At 40.7% G+C, this 23,475-nt stretch overlaps 1 protein-coding gene across 8 annotated transcripts in view; it reads right to left on the bottom strand.

Moving 5' to 3' along the window:
* DPY19L1 (dpy-19 like C-mannosyltransferase 1) overlaps positions 1 to 23,475 on the bottom strand; it is a 69,938-nt gene that overhangs the window by 7,626 nt on the left and 38,837 nt on the right. For all 8 annotated transcript variants that reach the window (XR_014792275.1, XR_014792278.1, XR_014792276.1 and 5 more), the window contains 7 exons: positions 20,707 to 20,808; positions 18,358 to 18,429; positions 17,532 to 17,572; positions 11,599 to 11,626; positions 9,951 to 10,070; positions 1,906 to 2,080; positions 1,157 to 1,256 (listed from right to left, as the gene is read on the bottom strand). Coding sequence is in view for 3 of the 8 variants with exons in the window: in XM_084857889.1 (XP_084714015.1) it covers positions 1,157 to 1,256; positions 1,906 to 2,080; positions 9,951 to 10,070; positions 11,599 to 11,626; positions 17,532 to 17,572; positions 18,358 to 18,429; positions 20,707 to 20,808 (638 nt within the window). In the remaining 5 variants the exon portion in view is untranslated. The remainder of the gene's footprint in view (positions 1 to 1,156; positions 1,257 to 1,905; positions 2,081 to 9,950; positions 10,071 to 11,598; positions 11,627 to 17,531; positions 17,573 to 18,357; positions 18,430 to 20,706; positions 20,809 to 23,475) is intronic.

Here is a 23,475-nt window from a genome sequence, read left to right as displayed (position 1 = left end):
ATATTTCCCTTTCCCATCTGTCTAGAAGCATTAGGATGAGAGAGAAAATTCTGAAGAGAAATCAGCAAATTAAAAACAAAACAAAACAAAGTTCTACTCCTAAACAGGAACTCTGTAGCAGCAAAGACATGCTGTGTTCATGTTGAAGGAGAGCAACCCCCGCCCCCAAACCTGGGAGAGCTCTCTTCCTTGGAAGGTATGTCAAGTTTTTCCTTTTGCAGTCCTTGCTTTTTGTTGAAGGATGAGTTTACCCTTTGCTGCTGCCTGCTCTCCTGCTTGTTGATCAAGGACTACTACACTCTTTATTTAAGCCAGGAGAAACCATGGGATTAATGAGCTTGCATGCCTGAAGGAAACATAAATCAGTTACCAATTCATCCTTCTCTCTCTCTCTCCACAGTAAAGCTCTTGTCTAAAATCAATTACCAAATTTATTCATCTATTTAGTCAATTAAAAACTAATACATCTTCATAGCACAATTCTATATTAAACCAATTAACACATTTACTTGGAAGTGCCTAGCTGATGCAAAACACCTGTTTTTAATCCTGCCTCTGAACTCATCAAAAGTAAGAGACTTAGCTGTTTTGTTTTTTATTCATCTCTATAGACTGTGTTTCAGCCAGATTTCATTTTAAGCTATCCAGTGATAAAAAGGATCCTTTTTAACCCAGAGCTTTCATTGTATGTACATGACATCATCAGTGCATGCTGAAGGCCAGAGGTGTCTACAGAATCCTAGTAAGACCCCTAGCCAAGAGACTAGAAAGATTCAATCCAGCCCCATTTTATTTATATGTGTGTTATAAAAAGAGTATATGCCACCTTTTAGCTAATAAACTCATAGCAGCTTCCAGAACAATGAAAAGATAAAAATTACAATCATAACATAAAATGCAGCATTTTAGATGGAATCTGCAAAAATCCACAAGGAATTCCAGACTGTCCACAAAAATGCACTCATATACTTCAGGGAGGACAATATATAGATTATTCACACAGCTCTTTGGAGTCTGATTGCACACACCTCTATGTTGAACATAGCCTATACTTTCATGTCAACCGTCATTGCGAGTGCTTAAAATTCCTACAGTGTATAAGTAAACCACAACATATTATTGTGATTAATCTTAAAATATGAACTTAAAATCTTACCGCAACCCTGCATCTTCATAATGGGGATGATTCACAATAGGTCGAACAGCAGACAATTTTACACTTGCCATTGTAGGCATTGCACCTGCAAAAACCGCATCTGAAAGACAGACAGACAGACAGACAGAGAAGAATTTCTAAACATCTAGGAATAATTGGGGAATATTGTAAAAATGCATACTAGTTTAGATGGCATTCACTCTAAGAACTAAAAAAAGGTACATAAATAACCATGATTTGTAAACTGGGCCTTAATTTCACTTTTCATGGAAATCTAAAACTGCATTGGTTTACATGCAAAAAATGGTTCCTATAAAAATCTGTACTTGCTATTTTAAAGTTGTAATCTACCACCACAAAACACACACACAAGTTTTCTCTACTGAATACAAGTCTTTGTATACTATAAGCAATTTGCAATTACAGATGCCCATATTTACAAAGACCGACCATTTAAGCTACAATAAAATGACACCAGAGAAAACTGTTTAAGAGCATGATCTTCTGCTCCAGAAACTGCACAGAACACAAGATGGTTGCCTGCTGTGCAGTAGACGAGCAAAGGGCTGGATGTGCCTGATCTCATCTGATCTCAGAAGCTAAGCAAGGTTAGCTCTGGTTAGTACTTGGATGGAAGACAGGCTTCCTGCATTGAGCAGGGGGGTGGACTTGATGGCCCCTTCCAACCCCATGGATCTGTGAGATGTTGTAATAAATTATTGCAAAAAGGGAGCTGATTTTGTTTTTACCTTGTTTAGTGTTTGCTTTTATCCATAATAACAGTTCCTCCTGAGGCAAGTTGCTAAATTCTCCCACGATGCTCCATTCTCTTTGAAGGTTTGCTATCCCTTCAAATGCCATCATTGCTAAAATTGCAAGGACAAGTGTTCCAGGCTGGATTTTGTAAAAGACCCATCCAAAGAGCTGTACAAGGAAATTAAAAGGGATTTATTTTTATATACTACTCAAGTTTCTAACAGTTTTCATTCTTAAAAAGTTTAAACAGATTACATGAAAAGATTTTAGAACCCAGTTAACAATACATCTTCCCATTAACATTAACAGTAGTAATTATAAACTTTAATATCAGTATGAATGTTTATTATTGTATTTATTTAAAATTTTCAAAACTGCCCTTCACCCAGAAAAGCAGGTTCTAGGACAGGGTACAAGATAAAATAACACATCAATAATAAAACACAATAAACCTCTGGAAATAAAATTGAGAGGGATAAAACAGCAACTCTTCAACCAGCTAAAAATGTACAGATAACATTAAGCTAAGCACACATTAAAATGCCCAGGCAAATAAAGACGTTTTAACCTGGCACCTCAAGGAGAAGAATGTTGGTGCCAGTCAATGTTCCTTGAGAGGATATTCCAGAATTGGGGTGACATCACCACAAATACTGCCTTCATAAGGCAGTATTCTTAACAATGGCACTCAGAAAAAGGCCTCACCTGATTATCTTAATGCATGGGCAGGTTGGTATGGGAGGAGATGCACCTTGCACCCAAAAGGTGATATTCATGACTACAGACAGGTTGCTACCAGTAACTATAGTTCTTTGAATGGTCATCTATGCATTCACACATATGGGGGCCTGCATGGAGGCTCAATTCGAGGCGCTTCTATAGCTGAGGAATTTTGGCGAGAACCCCTCCTCTGCCATCCTCATGTATGTGTTCCTAGCAGGTTCCCACTTATTCCCTCAGTTCCTCGAGACTGACATTGCACCCTTGTACCTGAGATAAATTTGCACAAAAGAATACCTTCGGTACTCAACACTGAACTTGAGTATGACACCAAAGAGGGGATAGCAGGTGGGTTGTGTGAATGCATAGATGACTACCCGAAGAACTACAGTTACAGATAGCAACCTTTCTTCTTCATGGTCTCTATGCATCACACATATGGGTGAGTAGCAAGCTAACTTACAGTGGAGGTGGGTCAGTGTCCTACTACAATACAGAGGACAGGACAGCATGACCAGCTCTAGTCAGCTCTAGTCTGTAATGTTTTACAAAGGTGGAAGGTGTCAACCAGGTTGCAGCGCAGCACAATTCAGGGATGCCTCCCCCCCGGTTGAACGCGACCGATGTTGCTACCACATAAGTTGAGTGAGTTCAGACTCGGGCAGACAGTTTGAGCACAGGCAGCTTATACGACAGCTCGACAGTCTTAGCAACCAAAGATGTGAAGTGCTGAGTCAACAGATGATGGCCCTTGTGCTTGCCACCGTAGCAGACAAAGAGGTGGGGTGACAGTCAAAACTGTTCAGTCCTTGACTTATAAAGGCCAGGGTTGCAGGGTCAATTCCAAAGATGTAGAAGGGGAAGCAAAGAAAGCAGGCAAAACAATATTTTGATTTAAATGAAACGCAGACACAACTTTAGGTAAAAAGTCAGGGTCAGGTCTGAGCACCACTTTATCTTGGTGAAAGGTGAGACAAAGCTGGTCTACTCTGAGCGCACAGAGCTCACTGGCACAGCGTGCAGATGTAATGGCCACCAGAAATGCCACCTTCCACAATAGGAGGCATAGGTCTGGTTCGACGGGCATCGGTATCGAAGTTGTGTATGAACTAGGTTTGGAGTTGTTTCATAAGCAACCGACCGTAGTGAACGGCAGCCATTGTCGTAGCCATGAAACCCAGGAGATGTTGGACCTTGAGCACCATGGTAGATCTGCAGTTCTGGTGCTAGGAAGTCAGCACTTTTACCCTGCTGTCGGGTAAGAAGGCATGGCCCAGCTGGGAATCCAACAATGCCCTCATGAATTGGATCTGCAGTGTTGCTACAAGGTGTGATTTCTCTGCATTAATATAAAGTCCAAGCTCCTGAAGGAGATTGTAGGCTATCTCTATTGTCCAAAGTAGCTGATCTTTCATTGGCGCCACCAGCAGCCAATCATCTATGTACAAACAGACCTCTATGCCTTGCAGTCGCAGGTGGGAGCAGGCCGCTGCCATACACTTGGTAAATACCCTTGGAGCGGCACCCGAAATTGGTAGACGTTGGTAGTGATGGCAAAGCGGAGGTAGTGTTGATGTGATTTGTCTATGGAGATGTGCCATTCTGAGGATTTGGTTAGAAAATTGACCTACATCCTCTGATGGGGCTGTGGCTTCATTGGAGCCAATGATGGTGTCTGGCGAAGAGATCAGGATGACTGGAATGTACTGTTCGACTGATAACCCTCTGTTCTGAACACTGGAGACTCCCCTGCAGGGACCTGGAGCAGTAAGGACTTCTCCCTTAGTTCTATAGCGAGTGATTGTGCACTGCCTGCATCAAGTTGCGCAACAAAAGGTAGTGCAGATGATGGCTGAGTAGCTGGCAGAGCAGCCTGTAATTGTGTAGACCGTGGATGCTTTAAGTTGGCAAGATAGTCTGTTGTTAAGTCACCTGGGCTTGCTGGACAGATGGTACAATCGCTTGAATCTCCTGCTAAGCTGGTGGTGGCTGCTGAATAGGCAGCATTAATGGTGCCATAGGGCAAGGATCACCTGGTTTACCCGGGGGTCTCAAAACCATAGCCAACGGTTGTCGACGGTATTGACTTTCTCCCCAACAGGGAGGATCAGGATGGTGAGGGCAGTACAGGGCATATAGCTCGGTAGAGTAATCAACCCAATCTTGGGCTCTCCTGTACTGCACGTCCCTTGTTGAAGGTATGTCCCATTCAGAGAATAGTGATCTGGACCTTTCCCGGTATTTCTTGTTCAGTCGTTCAGTCGTGTCTGACTCTTCGTGACCCCATGGACCATAGCACGCCAGGCCTTCCTGTCCTGCGCTCTCTCCTGGAGCGTGCTCAAGTTCATATTCATTGCATCGGTGATGCTATCTAGCCATCTCATCCTCTGCTGTCCCCTTCTCCTTTTGCCTTCAGTCTTTCCCAGCATCAGGGTCTTTTCCAGAGAGTTTTCTCTTCGCATTAGGTGGCCAAAATATTTGAGCTTCAGCTTCAGTATCTGTCCTTCCAATGAGCACTCAGGGTTGATTTCCTTTAGGATTCCCGATATTGGCTTTGCTCAAAAAAAAAAACTAGACGCATGACCTCTGGCAGTGGAGGTAAATGACCACACTGAGTCCGGCGAACGTGAGCACCAATAATTGCTTGTGCTCCGGCCTTCCATCCATCATGTTGAGGTGGATGAGGGATTGGTTCCGTCGGACACAGGTGTCAGATTTCCCCCTTTCAACATAGATGTTAATGGGATGGGTTCTCCTTGCTGCACAGGTTTCACTATCAGAATGGGTGAAAATAACATTGGCAGAGCAGTGGTAAGGCTGCTTGTACAAGTAACATCATTCAAGCAGCAGGAAATCAACTGCCTTGGTCGCCCTGTGGGATGACCTCTGCCGGGAGAGGGACAGGGGGAGTGCGACCCTGTTGATTCTCCTGGACCTCTCAGCGGCTTTCGATACCATCGACCATGGTATCCTTCTGGATAGGTTGTCTGGGTTGGGAGTTGGAGGCACTGCACTACAGTGGTTCCGCTCCTACTTGGATGGCCGATTCCAGAAGGTGGTGCTGGGGGATTATTGCTCTGTGCCATGGCAATTGTGCCATGGGGTTCCACAGGGCTCTATTCTATCCCCCATGCTGTTTAACATCTACATGAAACCGCTGGGGGAGGTTATCCGGAGGTGTGGGCTGAGGTGCCATCAATATGCGGATGACACCCAGCTCTACCTCTCTTTCTCATCAAAACCAGGTGAGGCAGTGGCTGTTCTGAATCAGTGCCTGGGCACGGTAATGGACTGGATGAGGGCCAATAAACTGAAACTCAATCCAGACAAGACGGAGGTACTGTTAGTGGGTGGTTCGTCTGCCCGGCTAGGTGATAATCAACCTGTTCTGGAGGGGGTTGCACTCCCCCTAAAGGATCAGGTTCGTAGTTTGGGGGTGCTCTTGGATCCAGAACTGTCACTTGAGGCACAGGTGAACTCAGTGGCACGGAGCACTTTTTATCAGCTTAGGCTGGTATACCAACTACGCCCTTATCTGGACAGAGATAGCCTAGCTACAGTTATCCATGCTCTGATAACTTCTCGTCTGGATTACTGCAATGCGTTATACGTGGGGCTGCCTTTGAAAATGGTCCGGAAACTTCAGCTGGTCCAAAATAGGGCAGCAAGATTGTTAACAGGGACTGGCCTGCGAGCTCATATTACGCCAGTACTTTTCCAACTGCACTGGCTGCCGGTCCATTTCCGGGCCCGATTCAAAGTGCTGGTGTTAACATTCAAAGCCCTTAACGGCTTGGGGCCAGGTTACCTGAAGGATCGCCTCCTCCCCTATGTGCCTGCCTGGACCTTAAGATCATCATCAGCGGCCCTTCTCCGTGAGCCCCTGCCAAAGGAAGTGAGGCGGGTGGCTACTAGGAGGAGGGCTTTTTCTGTTGTGGCACCCCGGCTCTGGAATGAGCTCCCTAGTGAGGTTCGCCTGGCGCCTACATTGTATTCCTTTCGGCGCCAGGTGAAGACCTTTTTATTTTCCCAGGCATTTTAGCTTTCTAAATTTTTATCTTTGCTGTTTTAAATCTGTATTTTAAACTCCTGTACTGCTGCTAGGTTTTATTGTGGTTGTATTGTTATATTGTGGTTTTAATGTTCTATATATTTTAAATTGTTTTATTGTGTGTTGTTTGGTTTTAGTTTTTGTGAACCACCCAGAGAGCTTCGGCTATTGGGCGGTATAGAAATAAATAAATAAATAAATAAAATAAGCAGCAGGCATTGGTGGAGCAGTGGAAGACACGGCCGGAATCAATGGTTGCTGTTGATCCTGAGATGCCAGTACTGAAACGTGTGGAATGGTTGGCTCTTCATCCAAGTCAGAGTGCTGTCCAGCACCACCTGTATGAACTAATCCCAGTCATGAGATGCTCGCACAGACTAAGAAAAACCCGAGGGTCCAGGTGCTCGATCCCGAGCAGAATCATGTGACTCAGAAGTCTTTTTCTTCTTCTTCTTTGAATAGGAAGACAGACTAGCCTGCTTAGAGACATTTGCCTTTTTGTTAGTCTTTTTGCCAGTGTAAGTGCCAAAGATCGGCCTGGAGTGGGGGGATTTTGTGTATTCGGATGAGTACGATGCTGAGGGGATGACGACCCCAACACTGGAGCAGGCTCCTGCGCAGCAGATGGCTGGTGTGAAGGTGAAACTGGCAGGTTTGCTATATCTTTAGTCCCCTTTACCAATGCCAGCACCCTTTTCCAAGAGCGGCTTTTAGCCAATCTGACCTGTTTCTTCTCTCTTGCTTCAAGAGGGCTTTACAATGAGGGCAAGCCTCAACAACGTGCCCTTCTCCAAGGCAGAACAGGCAGAGAGTGCCCATATGAGGGCGGCAGTTTTGTCCTGCAGCAGGTGCACTTTCAAAAGGGAGCCCTGCGGGCCATACACCCTTAAGGACAATCACGAAAGTCGGAAAGGTAAAATAAATTAAATAATGAGACAGCAAGAAAGCTTTGATACAAGAAGAAAAAAGCCTCAGCTTTTCAGATGAAAAAACATTTTGAGTAGTGAAAGAACAAGAGAGCTTTTCTTATGAGGCACATGCAATGGCAGCCGAAAGAGAACTGAGGGAATAAGTGGGAACCTGCTAGGGAATGCGAACTAGGATGTTGGAGGAAGGGTTCCTGCCAAAATTCCTCAGCTATAGAAGCTTCCCGAATAGAGGCTCCGTGCAGGTACAGAACCCGATCCATGTGATGCATAGAGACCGTGGAGAAGAATGGATAGTTGTTACATCTACCGGGTCCAGTAAAGGTTTCTTAAGGAGTGGTCTCATGACCACCTCTTTCAAGGTGGCCAGAACCACTCACTCTCTCAAGCTGGCATTAATTGCCTCATGGACCAAGATGGGCGAAGGTCAAGTATACAGGTAGTTGGACAAACTTCTTCAAGTACCTTAGCATAATCTGAAACCGATCCCATATAAGTAGGCTAGACAGTGCTCTGAATGCCTCCTCTGGAACTGTATCAATGACAGTACCAACGTCAAAGCAAATATGTGAGATTTTTTCCCTAAAAGTGCCTTGCAAATTTATCACAGCAGGCCCTCTGAGGGTTCCAACACATCCTTCCTGGGGTCTAGATATAATAGTCCCCTCATCACTTGAAAAGCTCTGCTGAATAGCTACCTGAGGATGTGACTATAGCAGAAAAGGAAGAACAATCTGCCGCCCTCACCACCAAGAAGTAGCATGATAATGTGTTCTTGTGTCAGGTCATAGAGGCTATGAGACCTATGCCATACGTGTTCTAGTTATCCTGCTTGCTTCATTGCTGCCAACTCTCTGGTAAACCAGGGAACTGGCTGGGCTCCACAATGCAGAAAAGGATGCTTGGGAGCAATCATGTCAACCCTTTCCATCTCACCATTCCATAGCGAAACCAGGGCTTCAACAGAAGTGCCATCCATGTCAACCAGAAAAATTCCCCAGAGCATTCAAGAAACCATCAGATTCCATAAGTCTCCAAGGGCAGAACAACTTAATGAGTCCACCACACCTACTCATGGGGGGCCCACCAAATCTAAAGTGGCCTTCACATATATGCTGAAATCTCTCAAGACAAGCATTCTAGGGTTTTCCAAAACCTGAGACCATTTCAGCCAGCTTGGGCATAGAGACTGATGGGCAGCAGGCTAGCCAGTATACCAGCAGAATTGCTCATCTGTTTTTCTGGTCCAACACCAGGTAAAAACACTCAAACCCCTCACTTCAAACTGGTGTCTTGGTGTGGGAGATGGACTCCTTATAAATAACAGCAATATTCCATTCCCTGGTCTTCTACCCTATGCTGATACTGCACAGCATACACTGTTTATGTAAATTGAGTCCACTATAGCATACTGTATGCAATGTATCTCCTTGTATAACAGGAAATCTATGTTAATGCTATCTAAAAATAAAGTGATTTAAGGCTGCAATCCTACCTCAGAGTAAGTTTCACTGAACTCAATGGGACCTTTTTTCTGAGTAGACAGGTATAAGATTGCACTGTAAATGGTTTACCCATATATCATGTAATACATTGGGCCAATGTGTAACTGTGATGCTGCCTCCTCTCATATTCCATCATGATTTATCAGAAAGACCATCTGTGTCTTCTCTCTGTGTACTCCATTAGCACATAAAGTTTGTGTAGGAAGTAATTTTTGGTGGGCTTCTATCAATTTATCTCCCTTTAGTAATACAAATTTTATGTCTTTAGAAGCCCACCAAAATGTCCCCAAACCTAGAGAACCACAGGGCATCAGAAGGCTGAACACAAGTAGATAAATAATGCCTAATATAAAAATGTGGGCCATATGACAATCTATATGAGAAACTAATTTTGCCACCTCTCCCCCTACCATCCACACAGCAGGCTTTAACACCCTGTGTGGTATGTCCAGCTGCAGAAACCTTATTCTGCCCATGGATTGTGTTCATTCACTGGCTGAAGTGAAGATGTTGGGTATGTATGTCAATACTAACCACTAGGACAGGTCTATGCCTAAATAAATGTTAGAGAAGACATACTGTCACTGTTATGAATTTGTTCATTTATTACTTATCCTTTATGTTGTATATATGCAATATAATTTTATTAGTTCTCACAATATTTGGCAGTATACTTGCTTTGCTTTTCATATGCATTATGTAGTAATTATTTTACATTTTTGTAATTTCATAATAAAATTATTACAAATATTAACCGGATGCTTTACTAATATTTTACTCTGTAAAATATATTATCACTGTATCAGTAGAAGTATGACAAGTAAACAATAACTTACTTGCTTTGAACATATCAAAGATGCCATGATGCACATATGAGGTGTCAGAAACAGCTTTAGTCTCATAATTAAAATAGCAAGAACAGTAAAAAAGATAAGCTGCAGTGCATGGTATACTATCTGCAAACAAACAAAACAGCATAATAAAACACTTGTTTATTAAAAGACGTATCAAAATATAAACAATAGAATGTTTACCTTTTTACTTAAGCCCTTCCTTCCATCCTTGGAGTCCTCTATTATTAAAAATGTAGGGCCAGGTTTTTTTGGCAGAGAGAGGGGAAGAACAGAAGGACTACAGTGATAGAATATTTCAGAAGCACACGTACTCCCATGGGAATGGCAGAAATGAAAGAGACTACAATGTTTGACGCTCCATTGTCGCTACTGTATTTTTCTGCACTTTTTTTTTTTTTTTACTAAACTATAGAATTGAATTTAGTTTTATCCTCGCTTTATCCCACACAAACACTCTAATCCAACAATGATTTGCATGGAAGATAGCTCTAAAACTAAATTCGGTGTGCAAATGGAGCTTCCAAAAGTAAAAAAAGGATTTACTGATTCACTTTACTTGAAAATTGTGCCTTCTTCTGCTGCATGGAGCTGTCCCTTTACACGGAGGTATATGGCAAAATGTTGTGCAGGACTTTCATGTATGCACAGTGCATACTATGCACTTTTACATAACCTCTCCCTCACTCCCAGGTGTGTTTTGAAGTTTATTGAAATGTAAGATGACTAACTAATGCTGGAAAACCTATGTAGAAAGCAAAGGGGCACTGTTTTTAATACTTAAAAAACAGGCAGTTCCCTCACCTCCCTGAAATACACAGATTTGCATTGCTTTGATGGTCTTGTTAAAATGTGCTCTGTTGAGCACGAGAGAAAATGACCTCACAGCATATTTGAGTAGTTTCTTGATAAAGCTAGTGAAAAATTAAAAAAGCCAATCTAAATCAGTATGCACGCTTCACTTGCAAGCCCACTAAAAAAAATTAAGCTAGATGAAGCTGGCTCAATAAGTGAGAGAATACCAATATTCAAAATAAAATAAAATGCAAAACCTAAATTTATTAGGTAGGCCACTACCTAATAATACCTGATGTATTTAAACAATGTACATGGAAGACTGTACAAGTGGAAGGCAAGATTCCTTCCTCAAAGCCAGACTTTTTGTAGCAGCATCTTAAATTCAAGTATTTTTGGCAGACAGAAATAAGATTTTGAAGTTAGGTAGCTTGGACTCTGTCTTTTTCTGTAAAATTGTAAATATCACTAGAAAAAAGTTCTCTTCATATTATGAATCAAAGGTGGAAAAAGTGATAAATACTTAGCATGGCAGAACTATTTAGGGGAACAGAACTAGCCAAGAATACACACATCAAATTAGCAGTTTCTGGTCATGGAGAACAACTGTGCAAAGAACTGGGTCTTCTACTGTCATTTTTTTTTTAGTTCTAAGAATCTTAAAAAGTACCACCAACTTGTGTGAACTTGTGCAACTACTTCCCTCTCAGCACTTTTCTTTGTTTCTTTTAAATCAGACCTTATTCTGTTTCTCAGAAAAGACAAATATTTGAATTTATTGGGGGGGAATCTCAACAAGTGGTGTTCTGACAGAAATCATGCAGGATGAGATCCTTACCTCTCCATGATTAAAACGATCCTCCTGTCTGGACAAAAGACCACAAATGTAAGTTTGTTTACTGATTAGAAACAATATTCCTTACACCCTTTGTTTACAAGTAAACTGAACTTAAAGCATTGCAATATTTGAATTTATATAATCTCTTAGATGATTACAAAGTTACAAAAAAGATTGTTGCTACCATATTTATTTTGTAAACTTATTTGCACCAATCCAGAGGCTACACATAAAGATGCTTTGATACATTAATTGAATTCCAGCACAAGAGAAGGTTTCATTAACTGCCATTTTCAGAGGGAGTACTGCTCAAAAGAACAACCTGAAATTACAGTGAACTGAAGTCTCTACTTAAACACTGCAGCCCAGCTTACTTGTTCACAATGTTTAGAGGGTGAGAAAAAGTTTGTGAACCCCTTAGGATTGTCACTTATTTCCAAACTAAAATGTTATTAGACCTTAATCTAACCTCATAATCCTAAATAAAGAACAATATGAGCTTTAATGAGCTTCCACGTGTTGAAAACTTGGTTGTTCAGGCAGGCATTTGGGGTGGGCTAGGGAAATTTTAGAAAATGATGTTTTAATGTCTAATTTTATTGCTTTTAAACTGTTTGTATTATTGTACTTCACCTGGAGTGGCCAGGTGACCGGCCAGATGGACGATTAAGAAATTTAATAAATAAATCAATAAAATTGATAACCTGATTAAACAATGATGCATTTTCAACATTATTTATCCACAACAAATTCAACATTCAATATCCATGTGTGAAAAAGTATGCGAACCTTTAGATTCAATACGTGGTGGCACCCCCTTGATCAGCAATGACTTTGAGTAAGTGTTTCCTGTAACTGCTGGTCACATTGGTTTTGAGGAATTTTGGCCCATTCCTTCTTACAGAACTGTTTCAACTCAGAGACATTTGAGGGCTTCCTTACATGAACAGCTCGCTTCAGGTCCTGCCACAACATTCTGATGGGGTTTAGGTCCAGACTTTGATTAGGCCATTCTAAAACATGGAATTTCTTCATGTTTTATGAACAGCCATTCTTTTGCAGATCTGCTTGTATGTTTAGGATCATTCCCATGTTGCATGACCCACTTTTGGTTCAGCTTCAGCTCATGGATGGATAGCTTGACATTCTCCTTTAGAATCTTCTGATACACTGCAAAATTCATAGTTGTGTCAATGGTGGCAAGCTGTCCAGGTCCTGAGGTAGCAAAGCAGGTCCAAACCATCACATTCCCACGAACATGCTTGACGGCTGCGATGAGGTTCTTCTGTTAGAATTCAATGTTTGTTTTTTGCCAAATGTGACATTTCTCATTGAGGCCAAAAAGTTCTACCTTTGACTCATCTGTCCAGAGAACATTGCTCCAGAATTCTTGGGGATCATCTATGTGATCTTTAGCAAACTTCAGAAGGGCAGCAATTTTCTTTTTAGGGAGCAGTGGTTTCCTCCTGGCTACCCTCCCATGACCACCATTCTTGTTCAGTCTTTTTCTGATTGTTGAGTCATGAACATTCACATTCGCCAAGCTGAGAATGGCCTGCAGATCCTTAGATGATTCTCTGGGATTCTTTTTTACTTCCTGGATGATGTGCCAGTTTGTTCTTGGAGAATTTTTGGTAGGTTGACCGCTCCCTGATAGAGTGACTGTGGCCTTGAACCTTCTCCATTTGTAGGCTATCTGACAGTGAATTCGTGGAGCTCCAAATCCTTAGAAATAGTTTTGCAACCCTTTCTAGACTGATGAGCAGCAATAACTGCTTTTCTGAGGTCCTCCGAGATGTCTTTTGATCATGGCATGACTTGTATTCACACAACCATATGGTGAAGGCCAAATGCACAAAGTTTCTGATCCTTTTATAGGACTCACCCCCTGAAGATCTACGTAATTACTTCAGCACCTGATTCTAATTATTCCTTTTAATTGAGCTGATGCAGCAAGGGGTTCACCTACTTTTGCACATTCCTTGACTCTTAAGTACTCATTCATTTGCCTAATTTATACATCATTTTATTTCACAAGACATGAAATTGGTTAATATAAACCCTACTGGATATTTATAAAAGGACTGATTTTGATTCATGAAATATCATGGTAAAACTATGGAATTTCTGTAATTATCATTAGGATTCACAAACTTTTTCTCACCACTGTAGCATTATTTTACTTGCTGTGCTTTTTTAATTACAGAAAGTGTTGGGAAAGCATTTTTTACCTCACTGCTGACCAAGACCAGACGCAAGAATCAATCTGAAGCACTACATGGAGAGAAAGGGCTTCCAAGTGAATATGCAAATTCAAAAAAAAGGAAAAAAGATCAAATCAAACTGGCACCCAATAGCAGAAATAAACATAAACTAGAACAGTAAAGGAAGTATTTTGGGGCCAAAATATATTAACATAGGCAGGAATTGAACTACCTGCCATTGATACAGGAAGAGAGTGAGAAGAATGCTCCACTGCCACTACCTAGAATGAAAATTCACAGTGAGAAGAATTTTGCTTTTCCAGTCAGTGGTAGAAGAACATTTACCATCTCTGGAAACTCAGCCATTCTGGGGTGCAAGAATTTCTGCTCTACTTATATAAGTCCACACTGTACAAAATGTTTAGTCCAAAGTACATATCCACTGAAGAGAAAGTCCAACCTGTAGTAATGTTAACCAATTTGCTCTTAGGGAAGTATCTTCCAATATGGCCTCTTCCTTATGTCTGCTACCTCTCTGAGAGAGAGAACTCTGAATGGCAGATAAAAGCTGTGCTCTCAACTTGTGATGTGCTATTCAACTGTAAGCTGTCCTCCACACAAGCAATAAATTTGGGGCAAAAGACTTGAATGTGTGCTGCAATTGTGCCATAATCTCACCATAACTCCAATAGTGCCAGATGGATGGCTCAGAGCTCAAGGCAGTCTATATTCCTCTTTTGATCTTCTGATGAATTACAGGCCTGAACTGTCTTCCATGAAGTGGACTGTCTATCCAAACTGGGCAACAACCTCTCCTCTATTCCCATAGCGGGCTGTCCCTCAGAAGACTGTCCATCTGGAGCCACTACTGCAAGGATACTCCAATGATGCTCTATTCATATAAAAACTAAGTTGAAATCTTATCCTGGAATACAGGGGACTGGCATAAATTCTGAACCAATTTAATGTGTCCAGGCAGTAGGGCCTTGAATCTGTCTTGGAATAATTGCATCTACGTGATAAGATTGAAGAACCTTGTACATCCAGGACAGAAACAACTGCCTCTAGATCTAAAAATGAAGCCCTTATATTGAATTAGTCTGTGCATGAGATCAAAATCTGTACTTGTGGATCTGAAAGACTAGGATCTCTGCAATCGAGGTTTGGGAGACCCAGATTGGGACTGGAGCAATCCCCCTGCATTGTGAAGTTCTGGACAGGTTCTTACCTGTCCTGAGTTTCGGTGATCAAGCCACAATATAGCCCTATGTTGGGCCTCCTTGAAGCCTTTAGGTTACCACCTTAAAACAGCTATACAGGCAGACAGCTCACACACAGCCTGGTGCTGCTTTGCTTCCCTGATATGCTCCTCACACATGTTCACCTTCCTCTAAATGTCAGCTGTGTCTACTATACTGCCATCTATCTCCACAGCCTCCACTGATGCAGGTCCAAGGGTCCTCCACTGATACAGGTCTCAGCCTCTCTGTCTCAAAAAGCCCCTAGGGGGAATGAGAGGGCTAGCCAGAGGACTGTCAATGTCTGTCATTTCGTCCAATTGGAGGTGTGGTGATTTGGCATCCTTTTTACTTAGCAGGATAAAGAACTTGCCTTCTGAATTCATCTTTCCTTGTCCATTTCTTCTTTCCATTTGCCTAAAATCAGGAAACAGTTGGGGAGGAAGGGTACAGAAGAGAAGTTGTTGCTGTTGAAGGAAGACCCCCCCCGACACACACACACACACACACGCAGCCTACTGGGAACATTGATTTCGGCTATGTCTGATGAACAATCTGGGAACTGAGAGCCATTCCTCCTGGGGTAGTGCTTCTGCTGATTCTGCCCTTCTCAAAAAGTTAAACATTGTGCTCCCGCCACTCACTGTAAATGCATTCATGGATATTCTGAGAAAAAGAAAGACCAAGATCCTTGGTACACACACAGATCTAACATTATATTCATTCAGAAATGTGACTGCTGCCCATTGGTAAGGGTACCTTAATTATTTATGCCAATTATTATTAAAAATAAAGTAACTGACACATACAGTTAGATTAATTCTAGACATTACACATTGAGAGTAAGCAGATAATATTTTACTTAATTACAGGGAAATATATAAGTAGACAATGACTGATTTCAAAGAGACTTCAACTCTGCTTTTAGTAAACATTTTTATACATGCATAATTATTGATCTATTATTTGCTTAGAATAATTATGTAAAGTGATTCTGTATTTCATGGCTTTTTGCACTTTGACCACAAGATTGGGAATGACTAACTTGCATGCCTTAAAACACACACATGTAATAAGAGAAACAAAGTTCCCATGCACATCACTAAAGAAAGTGATTAATGTAATTGAATATTAATTATGCCAATGGTAAAAGTGACTACCATCAAAATTTCCAGAGGGGTAGCTGTGCTAGTTGGCTGTCACAAAAATCATCGAAGTGTCTTGTGGTACCTTATAGACTATCAAACTTATTATGATATAAACTTTTCATGGACTAGAGTCCACTTTTGATGCATGAAGTGTTATCCTCAGTTGGCAGGTATACACACACATTGGTGTAGAGAGAGAGAGAAATGTAAGCAGCAAGGCCAGAGGAAAATACACAGAGACTATGATAATTACGTTAAAGCTTAAATATAAAATACAGTGACCATTCACAAAGCAGTGTTGCTAACACATACATCCTGGCATTGGTAAGCTAATTAATACTTGTAGTGAGATAAAAACCTATTATCTCAATTCAAGCTACAGCTGATAGAATTCTGTCACCTAAAATGTTATATTCTTAAGTCAAAATATGATCGTAGATGTACAAGTGAACCATTTGGATTTAGGAAGTCGTAACATCGATTCTCTCAAGTTAATGTGCAACTCTACTTGGTCTGCATTTGTGTTTCAGAAAATTTGAGTTCAAATTTCTCATCCTTTGGTATCAGCTTTGGTGATTTTTTTTCATCTTACTCCAAAATTCAATGTAATGTTAAGCAGCAATTAATAAAAATATATTTTTATGTAGATGTCAAGAAGTCCTTCTATAGAACTAATTTTAATGTTGCTCTTTTCTTCAAAATAAGGAATAAACAGCTCTTGATAAGAGTGTACTGGCAAACATTATGTTATATAAGTGCCACGTCACTTGATTTTTGCTTTCACTTCCAAGCCAGTTATAAATTTTAACGATTTTCTACAGTTGTTTTCTATACACGTAAGCAGCAAGAATCATCTGCTTATGGTGAATGGCTGAATTGGTTCAGAGTATCTGTACCACCAACATGTCATTTGAAAGCTTGAGACAGAAGCGCAGTATTTATATTTAATTTAGCAAAAGTTGCTCACAAGCCACATTCTGATGCTAAGATTTACCACATTGGCCCTAAACAGTTCAATGTTTATAAGCCCTTCTGTGACATAAGAAAAGCCAAGGCAGTTTTCATAGGGGCATGGCACCTCATGTCTGCATCAGGCTCTCTGTTGGCAAGGAGGGTCTTGTAAGCCTAAGGCCAGGCACCTGGCTCATTATCTTACTGAGAGCAAGGTCAGGCAATAGCATAAAGAGAGTCAGCAGTGCTATCAGGAAACTACACCAGTGATGTCAAAGGTTGAGGAGTGGGAGTACATGAATAACAGGGAAAGGTTCAGCTACATAACTTATTGATAGTCAGTTGCTTAGGTAGTATTTTATTGCTTAAACGTGCACTCAAACTGTATTTACCTTTCAGATAATTTCTTGCGATATAAAATGTATTTAAATGCCTGTGAACAAATTATTAAAAGAGAAGTATGTTAACAGCCTTTTCTCTAAAGCACATTTAGGCTGCAATCCTACACCCGCTTAACTGGAAGTAAGCCCCACTGAACTTAATGGTTCTGAGCAGGCATGTGAAGGATTGCACTGCTAACCACTATAGACCTTAAAAGTAGCCTTGTGTACCTGAACAGACAAAACTGTGTTTTCCCAATCATGATTTCAGTGAGGCTAAATCAACCTAATGAGTGAAATCCAATGTTGAGCAAGTGTAATCCTCTGGAGAAGCTATTTGGGGGACACAGGGTGAGGACAGGAAAGATCAGTTGCATGAGCAGCCTTCTGCTCATGCAACACTGGATTTCACTCAATGTTATCTGGATTGTGCTCTTCACTTTTAATAATGTACATATATACATTGTGCCAGGTTCTACATCTAATAAATATATTTCTATGTTGTATACCAAAATTGCATGCCAAAGGCCAAAAGATGAACCACATTCCCAATATGTCTTCAATTATGTATTTTGGAACACTTGCTATTTTGTAATGGTAGTTCCTTCTTCAGATTTATGGGGGCTAGATTTTCTTTCTTGGTACATACATGTCTTTGCACATGTTTCCAAAAAAGAAGAAGTCTGGTATTTAACATTACATGAAGAACATGTACTTAGTTGGGGCCACATGAACTGGAACTGCATCCAATGTGCTACAGTTTAAGAGTATTAATTGCCTCCTTTTAACATACTTTGCATGCTAAATGTAACGCAGATGAAAAACAGAAATGACCTACCTTCACAACAATTACTGAAAAAACAACAAGAACTACTGGAAGCAGCAGTGTCTTCATGTACCTTACTGGAGTCTGAAACGCAAAGTTTTAACTGGTGGTAAATTTTAGGCACAGAAACTTTCAAATACAACTGCAGGGTGTTTTCTTCTAAGAAGACAGACATTCTTACTTCAGATGTGCCACTATTCCATCCTATCTTGCCTAGTATCTTCAATTAGCACATGTGTGTTTCTCTCCTCCCTTTCTAAAGCACTTCTCTCCTATATATTACTGTACTACTTTGCAAACATTTTATAAATATCTCTGAAGGAGAGCAAGTTTCTGAAACTCCACACAGCAAAGTAAGCTGTACTAGACATTTGAGGGGAAACTAAATGAGCTATTATGCTTTTAGTGCGATGATTACTTTGGCTCCTAGCATCTCAGTCCTCCTCAGTCCAAGGTTCTAATTAGGTTCAGTATTCACTTCCACTGTGTTCAGAGGTATTTGTTTCCAGGTAATGGTGCACCGATTTGAACTGTTAGCCTTCAAATAAGCAAGTTTCCTTAGTATTATTTGCAAATGTACATACCTTAATTAATTTATTTTTAAAAATCTGTGGACATTTCTTTTCATCCAAAAGTGGTTTTCAGGATGTTATCCACAAAAACTGGATAATCATTATAAGAAAAACAATATAAAATAGGGGTGGGCTAGTTCGGGGGATTCAGGGGCCATTTTCACCCCTGGGCCCCACCCTGAAGGTGCAGGAATTAATGTGTGTGTGTGTGTGTGTGTGTGTGTAATTTTGACCCTTTTGGTGCTCTGCAGCCACTATGGATGCCATTTTTTTTATGAATTGGAGGGTGGGGGTGGGTAGCAGGGATTCCCCACCCCTGATATAAAAACTAAGAACAAGCACAGTAAAGTTGAGAGGCGTACAATCTATTTCAGCCAGCTAAAAATAAAAAATGAAATTAAAGTGTTATCTATAAGCAGATATAATTCTACAATACAGAAGGCATATGTGAGCTGCATAGCCAAAGCTCACATAAAAACTCTATCTAGTTGTAAAAACAAACCAGTATGTTTTAATTGTTAGAGCAACCAGTTAGAATTCATGCTTGCTCAGGAAACATAGGCATTTCAAAATAGAAAAGTTGACTTAAAACTATGATTTAAGTTAATATTTTTTCTAGGTGATTTAAACCATGATTTAAGTTAATCCACTCTGAGTTTGGATTTTTATTTGCTTACAATGATTTTGAAATCCTGTTATGACCTAATGGTTATAATCAATCAATCTTTAACTGACCAATTTAAATAATTATAAGCAACTAAATGGACCCTTCTTCCCTCCCTCTCATTCATATCTTTATCTTAGAATTCAGTGCTCTTGAGCAGTTATTAGGATTAATGTTGTGCTCTTCTTAGAGCAATGAAGTTTCTTCCTCTGTACTTTATTGTGCCAATTTGTTAGCATCAATCTGTACTGCACTTTAAACCTTGACTGTTTCAAAGCTGCACCATCATCTCCCAAAGTCTCAATAAATGAATAAATATATACCCTTCCCTTCTCAAGTGCATGTGGAAATGGAAGGTCCATGGAAGGGGAAAAACAGATCTCAAAAAGTTCACATTAAGGACCAAATAGTGTGGAGACTTTTTGCATTGAATTTGAATATGTTGTTCTGCATATCTGAAATAGCCCTTAAGCAAAAATCTCCTAAAATTATTAGTCAGCAAAAATGAGCTTGGACAGGTTTTCCTTAAGTTAAAGATGTTTACAAAGAGGCTTGTCAAAACTATCATTTTAGCTGACATGGAAAAGTCATGATGCAAGGTCTTCATGACTTCAAAAATAAACATGTAAATCTACCTTTAGAGTCTTACATTGTATTTCATGGCAGTATGGGAAGCTAAAAACAATGCAATAGATGAAGGGAAGCTCAAAGGCTTAAACCCAAATTGTAAACCATATTAACATTTGTCACATATGTTGAGGTTTCCACTTAGTATACTACTACTAATCAGAATAATGTTTTAAAGTATTTCTGATTGTTTCCGATAAGGCTTTCGCCCTCACTGCTCATGAACATGATTTAAGGCCTGTGATAACACTATAAGAAATGTAGTTGCATTAAAGAGAGCAGAACCATCATCCTATGACACTGCTCAAACCCAAAAGTGTTTTATTCTGCTAACTGTTACTCATTTTAATGAAAGTGTTAAGGATCCTGCATCTTTGTTAAAAAAGCAGCAACTCAGCCACAAAGTATTTTCTGATTTGCTGGCAAAATTAAGAAAAGGTAGAGCAAAACTGCAAGACTTAAAAACTGTTATTTTTATTATCAGTGGATTTTAATTACCTCTTTTTCCATGAAATCAAACTCCACAGCACAGGTATACATGGATGTATCAAAATCCTTATAACCAGTAAGTTTTGCCTTCAAAAGATTGCTTATATGAGCCTGATAAGAAATTACAGTGAAAAAGTTTGTTAGAGAAATGATCTCGGGGATTAAATTTTTTTTTAAATATCACAAAAAACAGAAAGGTACACACTTATGGATTACGCTACATGACCTAAAATGATTCATTACTAAGAAAAGTCATAGAAATGTTTTAGATAAAGGACATTTAATTTGTGATGTTAAGAGTAACATAATTTGCATACTATATAATAGACACCAGGTCATGGATAATGAACATGTTGCATGCTTTCTTCAATGTAATTAATGACACACCCAGTGGAAGATTCTGAACATGACTGATGATGACTGATTAGCAGATCTCAGTTCCCATGCAAAAGTTTCACTTTCAAATGTTGTGCTCAGGAATGTATATTGTATGAAAAACAGAGCCTAGGTTTTTTAAAATCTGTTTCCCTATGTTAAACTCGAAGGGTAAAATCTAATATAGGCCCTACTTAGAGTGGACCTATTGAAATGAATGGGACTTAAGTTTGTCATGACTAACTTAAGTCCCATGCATTTCAATAGGTCTAGTCTAAGTAGAACTTATGTTGGATTTTACCCCTAGATGAGAAGGCAGAATATAAACATTAGAAATAAATAAATAAATGAATGAATGAATAAATGTTTACATAATGGGCTGGATGAGGGCTAATAAAATGAAGCTGATTAAAGACAAGATGGAGATGCTGCAAATATATTGTTTAACCTGTACTGGACAGGGATACACTCCCATTAAAGGTCAGGTTTGCAGCTTGATGTTGCTCTAGATCAAGTATTACTTATGGAGGCGCAAGTGGCATCTATAACACAAAGCCCCTTTCCCCAATATTTGTTGAAATGCCAGCAGTTATCCATGCCTGGGTAATAGCCAGGCTTGATTATTACAATGTGTGGGGCTGCCCATGAAAAGTATTCAAAAAGTCAGCTGATTCAGAATACAGTTGCCTAGTTGTTAACTGGATCTTGTCATAATGAAATCTCTTCCCTGTATTTAAAGATCTTCACTGGCTTCCAGTTTATTTTCAGGCACAATTCAAAGTGCTGGTTTTGAATTCTAAAGCCAAGTCTAGGATCAGGATATTTGAAACATAAACTTATCCCATATGAAACTGTCCATCAATAAGGTTTTCTGCAGACTTTCAAGTGTCCATGCCTTTGAAGATTAGACAGTGGTGACAAAGGAGGGCAGGGGAGCTTTTTCTGCAACTGCACCCCAGCTGTGGAATTCTATGACCATGGAGATTCAGCTCACACCATCTTTAAGGTGCCAGACTAAGTTTGTCCTGTCTGCCAGAGCCCTTAATAGTCATTATGATCAACTCTCTATAGCTGTTTTACTGGAATATATACTACTATTTTGTTTGCATTTAGGTTGTTACTGTTCAGTCGCTGTGGCCTGATGATGTGGACAAGGTACTTGCAGCAATGCAACTGACCACATGCCCTCTCAATCCTTGCCCCTAGGTAGCTGAGGGGGTATGACTGGGTGGGTCCAGGGTGTGGTGAATGCTTCTGTACAGGAAGGGGTGGTCCCTGCTGTCCTTAAGCAGGAAGTAATATGACCAGTCCTGAAGAAGCCCATCCTGGACCCAATGGTCTTAGACAACTACCGCCCAGTTGTAAATACCCTTTTCTTAGGGAAGGTACTAGAGAGAGTTGTGATGGAACAACTGCAGGGACTCTTGGAGGATACTGATTATCTAGACCCATTCCAACCTGGACTTTGACCTGATTACAGGACCGAATCAGCCTTGGTTGCCCTGATGGATGACCTTATCGAGAGAGAAATGGGGAGGGCAACCTTGTTAATTCTGCTCGATCTCTCATTGGCTTTTGATACCATTGACCATGGTATCCTCCTGGATCGACTCTGGGGGCACTGTGTTACAGTGGTTCCAGTCCTACCTGCAGGGTCAATTTCAGAGAGTAACATTGGATGACCATCCCTCAGCCCCTTGGCAATTGAGCTATCGGGTCCTGCAGGGGACCATCTTGTCCCCAATGCTGTTTAATGTCTGTATAGCTACTGGGAGTGGTCATTAGGGGATTTGGAACCAAGTTCCATCAATGCACTGATGTCACACAGCTCTATTTCCCTGAGACATCTGAATCAGGAGAGGATGTGCAAGTCCTGGATCAGTGCCTAAACTCAGTAATGGGCTAGATGAGGGCCAATAAACTCAAGCTGAATCCTGGCAAGATGGAAGCCCTGTGGGTGAGTGGTTTCCAAGTCTGGGAGGTAGGCTCATTGCCTGTTCTGGATGGGGTTGCACTCTCTCTGAAAGATCAGGCTCGTAGTTTGGGGGTACTCCTAGATCCATCATTATCACTGGAGGCCCAAGTGGCCATTGCAGCTTGGAGTGCCTTTTACCGGCTTTGGCTGGTCTGCCAGCTATGGCCTCTTCTGGACAAGGATAATTTGGCCACAGTGCTACAGGCATTAGTAACTTCAAGGCTGGATTTCTGAAATGCACTCTATGTGGGGATGCCTTAAGGCTGCTCTGAAAGCTGGACCTGGACCCCCTCCAGTACCTTCCCTAAGAAAAGGGCAGTAGTTGTCGAATACCATTGGGTCCAGGGTGGACTTCGTCATGTCTGGTCTCATTACTTCCTCCTTAAGGACAGCAGGGACCACCCTTCCTGTAGAAAAGCATTCACCAA

The sequence above is a fragment of the Heloderma suspectum genome, chromosome 5 (assembly GCF_057233095.1).
Source record: "Heloderma suspectum isolate Gila_16-S chromosome 5, 16-S_ref, whole genome shotgun sequence".
NCBI classification, from domain to species: Eukaryota; Metazoa; Chordata; class Lepidosauria; order Squamata; family Helodermatidae; genus Heloderma; species Heloderma suspectum.
This window is presented reverse-complemented; position numbering and strand designations above follow the sequence as displayed.